The sequence below is a fragment of the Taurulus bubalis genome, assembly GCF_910589615.1.
Source record: "Taurulus bubalis genome assembly, chromosome: 10".
Lineage (NCBI taxonomy): Eukaryota > Metazoa > Chordata > Actinopteri > Perciformes > Cottidae > Taurulus > Taurulus bubalis.
Window position 1 is genome coordinate 20,421,798 of NC_136598.1, and position 13,659 is coordinate 20,435,456.

Consider the following 13,659-nt stretch of genomic DNA (forward strand, 5'->3'; position numbering starts at 1 on the left):
AACAATGTTTACATTTTTTAAGGATACATTTAAGGTAAAGTAAATATATTTTCAACACAATAATGTGCTGCACACATTTAGCTAAACATTATAAACATTAGCTTACGGCTTTACAAAAATGTAACACTAGTGAAGGGCCCAGACTGTAAATATTGTACTGTAATGTAATTGTGGTGCAATAGACATTGACACCACATTTCTTTACATTAAATATCATATTTCAAACTGTGGTAATTCTCCTGACATTCTTGGAGTTTTCCTCTGATAGACACACCTGGGGTGGACCCTTACTGTGTGGAGAAGGACTGCTGGAATACACGACATCAGGGACCTGGGACACACACCATCACATTTACATTTGACTGATAATACACATTGTAGATTGGCAACAAACACAGAGATGCCTGTCCTGAAACCTTTCTCCTACAGCAGCAGGGACACTGTGGAGGTAGTTGCCCAAACAGTCCAGTGTACAATTACACACTGACACATCTGAGGACGACTGGAGGACAACTATTGCTTTAAAGTCCAGAAACTGTCTTCCACCTTTAGTCCCTCCAGAGAAGGCAATCCTATTACCAAACTCAAACTCATTACTTCAAAGACAGTGAATCAGAACTGAACTTGTGACCTTAAGACAGAGCTGCTCTACATCAGACGTAATTGGGAAAAGAGGCCACATATGCCACAGTACAGAAGGGAAGACTTGTCCCTCCTCCATTCATGATTAGATACCAGGACATTTCACACGATATCAATACATTATATATTCATAGCAATATAACAATCTATTCCTCAGTTTCGTCCATGCCAGGATGTACACCTTGAGATCATCCCATTATTCAGATGATACTATATGATGATGGTGATGATGATGGCGCCACTTTAGTGCCCTGTAAGCTAAAAAATAATGCTGATGGCGTTTTGTGGAGCTGTGCCAGAAAGCATGTTATTCCACATCCCTGTCTGACATCAAGCTGTCTAATGGGAGAACAGTGGAGGTGCAACAGTATAGCAGTGTAGCTTGTTCCTATCAACATGGGAGGATGTGGCAGAAACTCCAGCTGCAGAATGAATGGTTGCATTATTCAGCTACAGTCAACATCTCTCTCTCTCTTGCTCTCTCTCTCTCTCTCTCTCTGCCCTCCCACCTTATCTTTCTCTATCTTACCTTGTGAAAGCCGACAAAGTCCTCCTGCCTACGAGTTTCCATGATTAGCTCATTGAAAACTGCATCTGCAGGGTGAAAAACAGCAATTTAGCCTGATCTAACCTCGCAGTCCCTCTGACCAGCTACAGCCCACTTTGTACTCAAAGCTGACCTCAGCGAAAATAGAAAGAATCGAGCAATTTAGATGCTCATGGGGTCTGGTATGTTTACCAAATAAATACAGCATCCAGAGTTTAAATCTATCTTTTGTTTCTGTCTGAATTAGAATAATATAAATAGGATATTCTTGATTTTCTGCATATTATCTGGCTGCTCAACTTTGCAAGTGCAACAGCCTAAGACTTAAAGGGTTTGTCTTCATGTATACTTAATATTACAACTAACCATTTTGCTAACCATGCTGCAGGTTTTAAGGAACTTAATTAATACTACTCCAGACATAATTTGGCTTCCTTACATTTCCATAGAACATGAATACCCATTAACAGACTCTTGAATTGTGCTTAAGTTGTGTAATCCATCACAGTGAACATCAAGCGTTACCTTTCGTCAAAGTAAATTATTGTTATGGAGAATCAATCTGCAGTAAAACGTCATTACAAGGCAATCAAGGTTTAACCTTGACAAAAGAATGAATACAGACCCTATGTTAAATGTGATGAATTACACAACTTTTTTTAAGAATAGACTTTTTGAAAAATACATTAAAAAAATCCAAAAGTCAAGAATAGTTGGCGAAAATGTAAAAACTAAACTAACACGTAAACTTACTGAAAAGGTTCTTTAAAGTGACTTGAGGGATATTGAATAATGTATAACATGTACTGACCTCTAACAGTTTTTTTTATCTTAATTTAGTTTTTAGTAGTTAGTAAAATTATTGTCATGTCCCAGCTTGTCAGAATAAACTGAACTATTTTGTCTGTTCACTCAGATGTTCTTCTGTCAACACCATTATTGTGAGTAAACAGTAGTTGAGGTGTACAATTATCAAGGTGAACTATGTGTTACTCTCTCACCTGTGGGGCCTTCACCAGAATATCCCAGGTTGACCTTCCCTCCTGTTGCCTCAGCAACCGAGCTTCTCCCGCTCACTGATTGGTCGAACCTGCAAATGCCCCAATGAACGGTCCAATGGAAAAGATAACCTTTAGCTGAGAGAAGCTGTGCTGTTGTGAACAGACAATTTTCTTTTCTTTTCTGTTTCTTTTCTCACAAAGCTGATATACTATCAGGGGCCTCTGCATTGTTTTCATCATAAAATGCTTCGACAGATAACAAATGAACATCATCATTTTTCTGAGCATTTTATGAGACCCCTCCAACGTGCTCAACTCTCACTTCAATGTGCTCAATGGGAAAGATATAACATGTGTTTCAGCTGCATGGAAAACGCTTGTAACAGTAATGCGTAAAATATCTGCTTCTTAAATGAGCTAACAAAAATGTATACCCTAATTAAGTTATTACAAAATGTAATGACTATTTAATGCATCTAATACATGTCTTCAATTTTCTTTTATAACGTGTAACAATAAAAGCCCATTCATTGTCAGAAATAAGTTGCACATATTAATAGAGATTGCTAAGTCTTCATATTCGCTTATGCAAAATTTAAATGGAGCTCAATACAGCCGGGACTCTGTCTCTGCCTCTTTCACAGATTATTGGCAGCTACTTTCTCCTCAAGCCAGTCACTTTCACGTTTGTTAGTTTGGAAAGTGGAGAAAGTCCAAGGTTTTTTATTGTTTGAAAACAGCCTCATAAAGCAAAAGGTGTCTATAAAAAAAGCTCCTAAATCTTACCGTATTGCCTCCTGTGGGCTCGGTTCTGAAAGAAAATGAGGCATTAGGTTTACAGAATTATTATGAGTGGTCTGCCACTGGCTTTATTATTCTCACTGCATTGACCACAGAACCATTGTGCTTGCTCACTACAACTGTATGAAAGCTGTAAATGTCCCGCTGTTTATTAGCTCTGGTTTCTGCACTAATATCAGAGCCTCCAGTCACTTTGCTATTCAACGGTGAAAGCTGGAGCTGAGCGTTAATGAGTTCTGTAACACTGCTTCATGGTTGTCTTTGCCAAAGGTCCTCCTGGCCGCGGCGAAAACACAACGACATAACAATGGTGCAGATGGCGCTTGCCTCAGGAGACGTATAAACTGCTCTTTTTTACAGGGAAAGAAATTGCCTTCGTCATTATATTTTAAATCCCTGCTGTCATGCTGGCCAAAGTCTTTGAGGGTGACTACATTAGATCCCTTCTATTTCCCCCCCAAATTACAAAACATACATTACTCCCCATTGAGGTGGATTACTCAAAGAAGAGCTTAGTGGCTTGGAGGCATGCCACATCCTCTAACACGTGAATCATCCTCATGAAGTTAATTCAACTTATTTGCTCCATAAAAGCTGTAAAGACGACGGCGAAGAAGGCATCACGCGTTTCAGGTACAGAATCGGCTGCCGCAGGAGAAAGGTCACACCTGCTTCGTGATAATCCCTTAGCTCTAAACCATAGCCGTGATTTGCAATAGTCCAGAATCAGTCAGGGGGATTACGCTGACTTCTAAATGAGTGACTTAGGGCCTCTTTTTGTTATCACGCACAAACAGGCCTCCTCCGGCTCCGCGTGCTATGGAACATCGGTCCCCTCGGCGATGGCGCTGAAGAAACCTCTCTGCAACATCCCTCTTTCCTGGCCAGACTTTTTACAACATCACACCACTTTACCTCCACAACTTGCCAAGGCATCGACCTCTCTGAGGTGACATTCAGGTCTGGTTGTGAGCCCTAAAAGAGTTGCAGTAAAACTGTCACACTGTGTGGTGGTTTAAAACCCTTGTTACTGTAATGGGTTTTGTAGAATTTCCTAAGCAATGCAATTTGGTACTGCCTTAGTCGGCTTCGGACTTCAAAAACATGTATGTTTCAACATCTTGGAAATTATGTTATGTTGCAATTATTTAGCCCATCTTAGCAGTTTGCCTGTCTCTGTCTGAAGGTAACAAAATACGCCCCTAAAGCTTGTTGACTAACATTTATTGTTTAATTGGTACACAAACTTAGGCATAAAAAGGACAAATGAGATGCAATATGTTAAATAGTGAGTTTTGGAGGTGCTAGTATTCTAAAACCCAATTTACCACTGGACAAAAAAACAACTGATACCTACGAACATCTGGCTTTTGTCTTTAGTGGGAAAGGTTACAATCTGTATTCATTCCCGGGACAAATGACTCTGCAGTAATCACAGGTATTCATCAGCTCCAGCTCAAATCGACAGTGATGGAAACATTACATCTGGGAGGATACGCTAATTTTCATCTCTTTTCCGGCACAAATGCTCAAGTAACTTCTGCAACTCTTTGCCATGTCGGACACAAATTCTGTCCAAGCAGCAGTAATTATTTGGGGGCTCCAGAAAAACGCTGTCTTGCTTTACTGTTCATCCTTTCTCTAACTAGTATGTTTTTCGGCAGTGGTAGTAGAAGTACCTAAAACTAAAAGCACACAGTAAAAGTCCTTTAAATGTTGTGTGTGAAGTTGTTTGCATGAGGCCGAGCATTCGGTCCGTTCTGAACAGGGACCTCCCTAGTTTGTTTAAATCTACAGAACAAGCTGTGTCCAAAAGCTGAATGTGAAAACTGTGTAACAGACTCATCTGCCAGGAACCAGGTGTGAGTCAGGACCTTCTATTCCCCAAGCTGCAATCTCTGCCACCAACAGCTGTAATCCTTTACACACAGGCTGATAGCTTGTCCAAGGTCGCCACGTTCCCACTAAACAACTGTCGACTCATCTGCATGTCTCAATGGCCTTTATCCATTGTTCCTGGAACATGATCGCTTTGTTTATCCAAGGGAGACTTCTGTAACACTTTCATTAAATCATGCACCAGTAGAGTAAAGACCACCAGTCCAGTAAAGTGGAAGTACTGTTTCCTGGCTGGAGTTTGATAGAAGACATTATTAAAAGTACAATAGCACAAAGTTCAAACTTGATGTTTACAATTCCTCCACGCTGGTGACAGCCATGTATTATGTTTTTGGGTTTTGTACGTCCGTCCTATTTGTAAAAATGCAATATTGCCGGAACGCCTTGAGGGAAAAAAAATGATGAAGTGATCACATTTTGGACAGACGCGGATGTAAAGTGCAACCTGACTGGTTGGCGGAGGTGGAAATTCTAGTTCTATCCATAATAGAAGAGCACAGGACAGATACTTCTGCATGTTGAAGCAGAAAGAATCATGCAACTTAATTTCAGTTGGACTTAGTAAAGTTACTGTAATGGCGGTGACAGATGTATCTTTACACTGTTTAACTGGTGAACTGTCTCGTTTAGGCTTACCCCTGCAGTAATTATTCTGGGTGAGCGTTAATAGTCCTCTCCTGACAATTTGTCATGTTTTTTTTGGGATTCAAACCTTGCAGTCATACAGTCCGCATACTTATCTAATCTTTGTGCTGTTGCTGTCTCCTCAGAAGAAAAGCTTTGTGCTGACAACTTATGTTCTGCCTTTTTCAGAAAATATATTGCGTGTCCTTGGGGAAGGCCAGCATGGGGCAGTGCTGAGCCACAGCGTGTAACCGCCCATCTTCTTCATTATACTTTAATCACAGTTTCTGGACTGGAAAAGCACAGGGGGGAGGTGACGATTCTCTTTCACCTGAAGCAATTCAAGGAAGCGAAAAGTGCATACTTGCTTGTCTCCTTTGTCTGAGCCAGAGGACGGTGCAGACGCAGAGCAGGAGGAGCAGCAGAAGAGCAGAGAGGGAGGCCGTTACTGCCAGAGGGACCGTGCAGTCATCTCCCTCCTGCACCACCTCTGTAACTGAGGAGAAAAGGTCACATCAGTGTTTTGGTAAAGAAGCGCTGAAGCAGTGTTGTTACCTTGCAATTCAAATTACAGATTTGCAGACACAGTGTAAAGAAAGCTGTGTTCAATCTCCTGTTTTAATATGCTGCAGCATGCATGGGGGTGTTTGCCGAGGGAAGCTGCTCTGAGTGGGAGAAAAAAATAACTACAAATGGAACATTACAAAAATGATTATGTCGTATTTGTATTCTGGGCCTTAGAGAGGTTTGCTCCCTGTGATGCAAACTCATGCAGTGTTGATCTGACAGCTCTTTTTCTGTACCCCTGTGCTCTTTAATATTAATGCTTAGTGATGATTCACAGGCTTCCCAAAAAAAGAGAAAGGAACAGGAAGAAGAAAAAAGGACAAAGTGAGAGAGAGAGAGAGAGAGAGAGAGAGAGAGAGAGAGAGAGAGAGAGAGAAAAGGAATTTAAAGACAGATAACAAAACTAGGACAGAACAAAGATGCACTGTGTGTGTGTATGTTATTTGATGGCGGTGTCCTCTCACCCACTGTCAGACGGACGCTGCTCTTCAGTGGTGGGGCGAGGGCAGACACAGAGGCCAGACAAGCCACATGAGAGCTCTTCGCTGCCGTCACGTTGAGCTTGCTGGTTACAGTGAAGAGGCTCTTCCCTGACTCTTCACTGCTGATGCTGTATTCCCCCTGGTTCACCTGCATGCCAATCCCCAAAGAAAGAGAGAGAGAGAGAGAATTAGTTTTGCAGTTATTCTGTAATTAGTCCAAATAGAAAAAAAAAAAACGCCTAAGTCTCTGAAGATGACTGGAGATGAGTTGTTCAGCCAATAAAACGTTCAATTCAGTGAGGCTGTAGTTCACATTCACACCAGTGTAATGACGCTCATACCATTTGGTTTATGGTACTTAGCACCAAATGATGTAACTTGAAAACATTCCACAGCAACAATCATTGCAGATACAATGACATGATAATCTGTAGACTTTGTTTGGATCCCTGTAAAAGCAGTGCAGTCGTAATCATGACAAAATAAAAACTGATAATAATAATTCACCTGCAAATACACTTTCTCTGCACAGGCACTACATTCGAACTTCAATGCTTTTTAAGGGATACTTCATTCCTGCAAAGTTTTGAGTTGCAAAGCTACAACGTGGCTTGATAAGTGTTTCATAATATAAAAAGCTTTCCTCAGTTCTAAATATTACCGTAGGGAGAAGGTCGCATGCACCTACCTTATTGTCATTCACCTGCCATTGCAAAGTGGGTAGAGGGTACCATCCTGCTGCTTGGCATTCAAACAGGACCGAGTGACCCTGAAAAGCCAACCTGTTGTCCCCAACGACTTTCACGCTGCCCTTTTCTGCAATCAGAATCACAAACTTGTTTCTATTTTGTATTATTCATGTGCTTGCGTGCATGTATTTGTACTTATAAATATTCCTGTACACATGCATGAGTGTGAGTACATTTATGAATATCAACGGCGGGTAGGGATCCATGAATTTCTACGCATGTTGTTGCATCCACGCATCTGTACCTAAAGGTGAGCACCACCTCTCCAGTTCGCCTGCTCGCTGACAAAAGACAGATTTCATTCGTCCCGGGCGATTGATCGCGCGTCTCAAAGTCTCAATTGCCTGACGAATCCTTCTCCTCTTTTCCCCTTCATCTCCTTCCCTGCCAGCCAAATAAGCCACTTAAGGCCCTGGGAGATACAGTATCTCATATGTGAAGTCCATTGTCTGGCAGAATGAAAGGCGCTGGATGCAACAGACAATTGCTACAGACAGAAAGATAATTACAGAAGCTTTGGTGCTTTGTCTCAGCGAATGACATGTCTGTGCGGATTTAGGTTAAAATCCTCAGCTGTTTCGTACGCATTATTGGCTTTCCCTTTCCCCTGGGGCTTTTTTTTGATTTGGTGTCATAAACATCATACCATCCCATTACAAAAGAGTGGACTCTGGCTGCTCTTACAGAATCTCTGCGCCATTGAATAAAGGTTGGCGAGGAACCAGCAGCCTCATTTGCTCTGACTGATGAGTGGCTCCGGGCGATCATGGTAGATTGATACATCTGAATAGAGAAAGGAACGACATCAGCACTCTCTCCCAAAGCTCCAATTTAAGTGATCCCTGAAATAAGGTTTCATAAGGTTGGTTAATCACTGTAGGGGAACTCTGAAGACTTTGGGCTGCTGTGGCAGACTGTGTGAGGCGGAGAGCCCTCAGCTAACTCTAATTCCAGTGATTTTTCAGCAGGGGTCCTCAGAGGGGAAATTACTGAGGGCAGCATTTAAACACTTTTACATGTCTGTCTGCAGGATTGCTGCGTATACGCATGAAACGCATATAACACACATGTATGTGTGGGTGTGCATTTATTCCAGCGAGGACCGGCGCTGTGCTTCTACTCTTCTTCTGCTGTTCGCTCATCTCTGATTTATACAGAAGACTTTTCTGCAGCTCTAGCCTTCACTGCAGACCCGTTCATACTCAACAGTGCATGCAACCGTATTGATTGAAGTCAGAGGTGTGTGTGTGTGTGTGTGTGTGTGTGTGTGTGTGTGTGTGTATGTGTGTGTGTGTGTGTGTGTGTGTGTGTGTGTGTGTGTGTGTGTGTGTGTGTGTGTGTTTGTGTGCTGTATTTGTGTGGGGAATACGCAGAGAAGGAGCAGCGAGAGGAAGCAGGAGATTGTCATATTTACATCATCTTCATATTGAACAATTAAAGAGTGCGGATGATAGCGTACAGAGTCATCCAGCCCACGGTGGATTTGTGGCTTCGTTCCAACAGTATATTTGAAGCTGCAGTATACAAATCACAGGCAGAGTTGCTGACTGTTAACTGGCCGTGCCAAGATGCACAATTAATTCAAAGGCTGTGTCAGGCCATAGTGATCCTTTGCATCCAGACTAGAGGGCCTGATTCACCATGCACTACTGTTAATGGCTGCATGTGTCAAAGGGGATTTGTGGCACTGGCAGCAATGGAGGCTCTCTCCGTAATATATCGGAGGCGATGGGTCATTGCTTTTGTATCCTCTCGCTTTTTACAGAAAAGATGTTTACGCGCTGATTTCTTGTTTTTTTTGCTGAGTTTTGAGTTTAGTTTGTACATACTGCAGATGCAAACAAGCTGAATGATAAGGTCAAGAGAAGCACAGGTCCCAGGAAGTCCTGGAGATTTGGCGTAATAAGGTGTCGTCTAGTTTGAGGCGTGCCACCTCCACGTGAGCAGAAACTGTGACTAGCATATAGGGGTCAATATCTTCCCAGAGATGCATGTGTCAATAATCTCCTGACATTTTTCATCAAGCTGTCTTTGAACTTGAAACGGCCGTACAAGACTTTGATCCTTCTTTTTAATGAAGTGTAAAAATGGAAATATCCTTCTTTGCCCTCCCAAAAAATGCCCGGCTATCCTCCCTTCAGCAAAAAGGGAAAACATATTGCGTAACCTTTCCTGACCTCCTCACCAATCCTAATACATTTTTTTTTACCATTCCTAATTTGTGGAAATGGAAATGTTTGTGAATGGTATGGCCAATTTCAGTGAATTTGCTCTAACGTGCTTGTTTAGACCTTTATTTAGTCCTACTTGTCAAGATGCTGCAGTGCTCTTCAGCTTGGGATATCAACATCATCAGAACTGCAGAGAGCCACTGATTCTTATAAAGTCCTGACTCTTAGGAGAGATGGGGAGACCGGCCTGTAAATCCTGGCTGGCACATGGAGTCCAGCACTTTTCCACCTGAGGGCCAATCAATTCCCATCCCCGACACCATCCACACTGTCATCAACAATGTCACAGAGACCGTCAAACATTGGGCAACTGTACCCCTACACACAGACCCCCTCCCCCTTGATATACACCATGATTGATCACTTAGGCGCTTTTTCAGCTGCTTTTACAGAAAACTTTCATCCTTGAATCCCCACTTCAAGTAAATTAAAACAAAAGCACTTAATTAGGATGAGCGCCTACAACATTTGTGGTCTCTACCTCTTTGTAGTTCTTTATTTTCTTCCATGTAGAAACGACAATGTGTGGGTCGGCAGAATCAACGCAGTTATATAACGTTAGTTACCTCTTTTTTATTTTACATGGTGCTTTTTGCCTCGTCAAGGTTAAATTATGTGTGTTTCTGCACTCTCTCACACTGGAATAGTTGTATTTGAGACTTGCCATCTGCTTCGTCTCCTTCACAATGCTTTGTGTGTGTGTGTGTGTGTGTGTGTGTGTGTGTGTGTGTGTGTGTGTGTGTGTGTGCGTGTGTGTGTGTGTGTGTGTGTGTGTGTGTACAAGACTCTAGTCTGCAAGAATGCAAGTATCCCTGAGCGGAGCTGGCTGAACAAAAAACCATTGAAATTCTCTACAGCAGAAATAAACCTTAATAATCCTTGCTGCCTTCCTACTACAGTGAATCTCTCTCACACACGCACACACACACACACACACACACACACACACACACACACACACACACACACACACACACACACACACACACACACGCGCGCACACACACACACACACACACACACACACACATAATACATGCATACGGACGTACAGACCTTGTACAAACAGGCTTGCTGTTTTCCTATCAATGCCCTGGAGGTCACAGGTCACTGGTCCCTGGTTGTGCCTCTCTGTGCTGTTCAGGACAAACACCCAGCTGTCTCCAGGTGAGACGAGGCTTGTCACGGCCGTCACATTAGGGTTGATGGAGGGCAGGACACCATACTCCTTGGAGATGGTGAGAACCGGTGTGCCGCTCAGCAGCCACAACATAACAGTCCACTGAGTGTTGGAGGTACTGCAGGTAAACCGGGCCTCCTCTCCTCGCAGGACGGTTCGTGTTTCAGGCGACAGCTTCATCTGACCTCTGACTGCTAAAAGCCAAGGAGAGACAGACATAAATCACATCAATACCCTCCATGTTGAACTCAGTCTGAAACGTATCAATGACCAGAGCAACATTTACTAACACTGCTGCTAACATCCTTGAAAGAAATAGTTTGGCATGTTGGGAAAAGCGCTTACTCGCTTTCTTGTTGAGAGTTCAATGAAACGATGGAAACCACTCTCACGTCTACACTAAATATGGAGCTATGGAGCAAGAAGCCAGTTAGCTTAGCTTAGCTTAGCTTAGCACAAAGACTGGGAAACGTGACTAAGTTGAAAGCTCACAAGTTAATGCATTACATCTTGTTTGTTTAATTCATACATAAAAACAACTGCGGGTTATGTGCTTCCTGGAGTCCTGTCGTCGCTGTCAGAGACTCAGTATTTCCAACATTTTCAAACTAGTCCTTTAACGAGACCTAATAAATCCAGTAGCACTAATTCAGAATTAAGAAGCTGGCTAAACTAATTCATCAGAAAATCACTCGTACAGGAACACACAAGTAATCTGAATTTAAACACTTTAACAACAGTAAAATACTACCGTTCTCCTGAGTGACATTAGCACGTTCATGCAATTCTAGCAGGATAGGAAATGCACACAGATTCCTTCAAAAATTATCTAAAACCACATCAAAAGAATGCAATGCGCACATACAGAAATAATTAGTAACACATTATCGGAGAAGTGACTTTTCATTTTATAGTCTGGGGGATGAATTGAAGTTGGTGCATTAAAGGAAGCCCATAAATATGGTGGCGAATGAGTGATCAGTAAGTAGAGGCAATCGCTCAGTTTGCTCAAAGAACACAAAAACTATAGAGGACCCCAGTGTGTGTCACTTTCAAACACATTTCCCCTAACATTTACGACATGGGGAGAGTGAGTTAAAAAAAGAAAGAAACAAAGAGAGAAAGAAACAAAGCCTTTGAGGCATAAAGAGACTAAAAAAAACTCCTCACAACTGTTTGTTACTGTGGCTGTCCAGATGGAAATGATGGTGATTTGGACGGGTGCATGGATGAGAGCAAATAGGATTTAGGGAAGAATTACTCACAAACGTAGGAGAGTATAAACTCATCTGTAGCTGTTGGCAAAAAGCCACTGCATCATTCTGCAGGGTAAACATTTCAACATGCAGAGAAGCCTTCAGAGTTTGATAAAGCCACAGAGCTTGCAGAATCATAAATTAAGCATCTGTTTAGGACATTAGGGCTGAGAATTATGGAGGCCGGCCTCTTTGGCTTTTTCTTTTCATTGCAATGAGAGGATGGCAGCCTGATGAGCATCTCCTATTGGGACCCTGAACCAGTAACTCTGAAACCCCTTAACCACTGTCTTTGTCTTAATGTTGACTTAGCGTTTTGTAAACACAGGGCATCTGGTCTGCGGGATTAAATGTATCTTACAATTCTAATGCCACTGTGATGTCCATATCGAATAAATTAAACCAAACTATTCTGAAGAAGATCGATCATTAAGCCCCCTGATTAGATTGTGGGTTTGTTCTTAACAACGCTGAAAGTGGCCGTTAGTACACGCACATTACTGGCCTCTGGGACACAGCTCCAATCGAACAAGCTGCTTTGTTTGTTTGAACTCTCACCTTGAATCCTGCATGAAAGGAAGAGCACGAACAGATAAAAGATGTCCATGTTTAATCAGTCGATCCAGTCAATCCATTGTTCAATGCTGAATGGACCGGAAACAAATATAATTTAATTATTTCAGAGGGACACAGAGGGTTGATCATAATCTCAAGTCTTAAGCCATGCTAGCATCGAGGCTCCAGCTACTAAAGTCAATTATTTCCAAAAGGAAAGAAAAATGGGTCAAAAACTGTACTTTTATTTTATTAGATTTAAATTAATTATTATTTACTTAACTCATCCTTGTGCATTCATGTCATTTCGAACAACATTAAACTCAGTATTTGCTGACACCAAAATAAAGCCATGCAATAAAGTCTAACCAACCTGAAGATTTAAACGAAGTTACAGTAAATGTAATAGAATTGAGTTTGTTAATTAATTTGTGATGGGAATGTCCTTCTGCGAAATCTGTGATTAAAAGGTGCATGCCGTGATGACAGAGTTTTAAATGTTGATGTTTTCTTTTCTCCTACTGTATGCATAACACATTTATTTATTGTATATAAGAAGTGAAATAAAAAAGTTTACTATCAAAAGTTATACAACTTTCATAAAAAATGTTGTATGCAACATGATCATCCGTTGACTATTTTCTTGTTTTTTTATGACCACTTGTGATAATAATAATCATACTAATAATATGCATAAACTTTATTAAACAATGCGTTACATAGTAATACATTTTAGGTGCTGATGTGATCTTGTCTTCTAGTATTTGTTCAAAGCCGAGCAGCTGTATTTTATACTAGCTGAAGGTGTGACATAGTTTTTTGGCTTAACCCTGAATACAATGAATTAATTAAAACACAATTGAATGACTTTTGTAACGTTTTCATTCAGCTGGAGATCATTTATCTCATGACAGACAGGATAATGAAAATAAGAAAGTGACCTTCATAGGACTGGAAAGTTAATCCATGCAATCAATTCTCTGAAATCATATTTTTGTAAAAGTTAAAGAGTTTCAGTTCAATTGAATTCAGGTCAGAGTATGATTACGTGTTTAGAGACATTAAGTTAGTCGGTAAAATCACTGAGATCTTTAATATGAATAACTTGCCACACTGCACTTGTCT

General features: G+C 41.4%; 1 protein-coding gene across 1 annotated transcript; it reads right to left on the reverse strand.

Annotated features, from left to right (window-relative positions):
- Positions 1–220: 220 nt before the first annotated feature.
- igsf5b (immunoglobulin superfamily, member 5b) lies at positions 221–12,586 on the reverse strand (the record flags this gene model as incomplete). The annotated part of the gene is made up of 9 exons (XM_079224888.1): positions 221–331; positions 1,172–1,236; positions 2,191–2,279; positions 2,977–3,001; positions 5,879–6,010; positions 6,546–6,711; positions 7,252–7,379; positions 10,600–10,917; positions 12,538–12,586. 9 exons carry the CDS (start codon positions 12,584–12,586, stop codon positions 221–223), a joined length of 1,083 nt encoding a protein of 360 aa, XP_079081014.1.
- Positions 12,587–13,659: the final 1,073 nt, after the last annotated feature.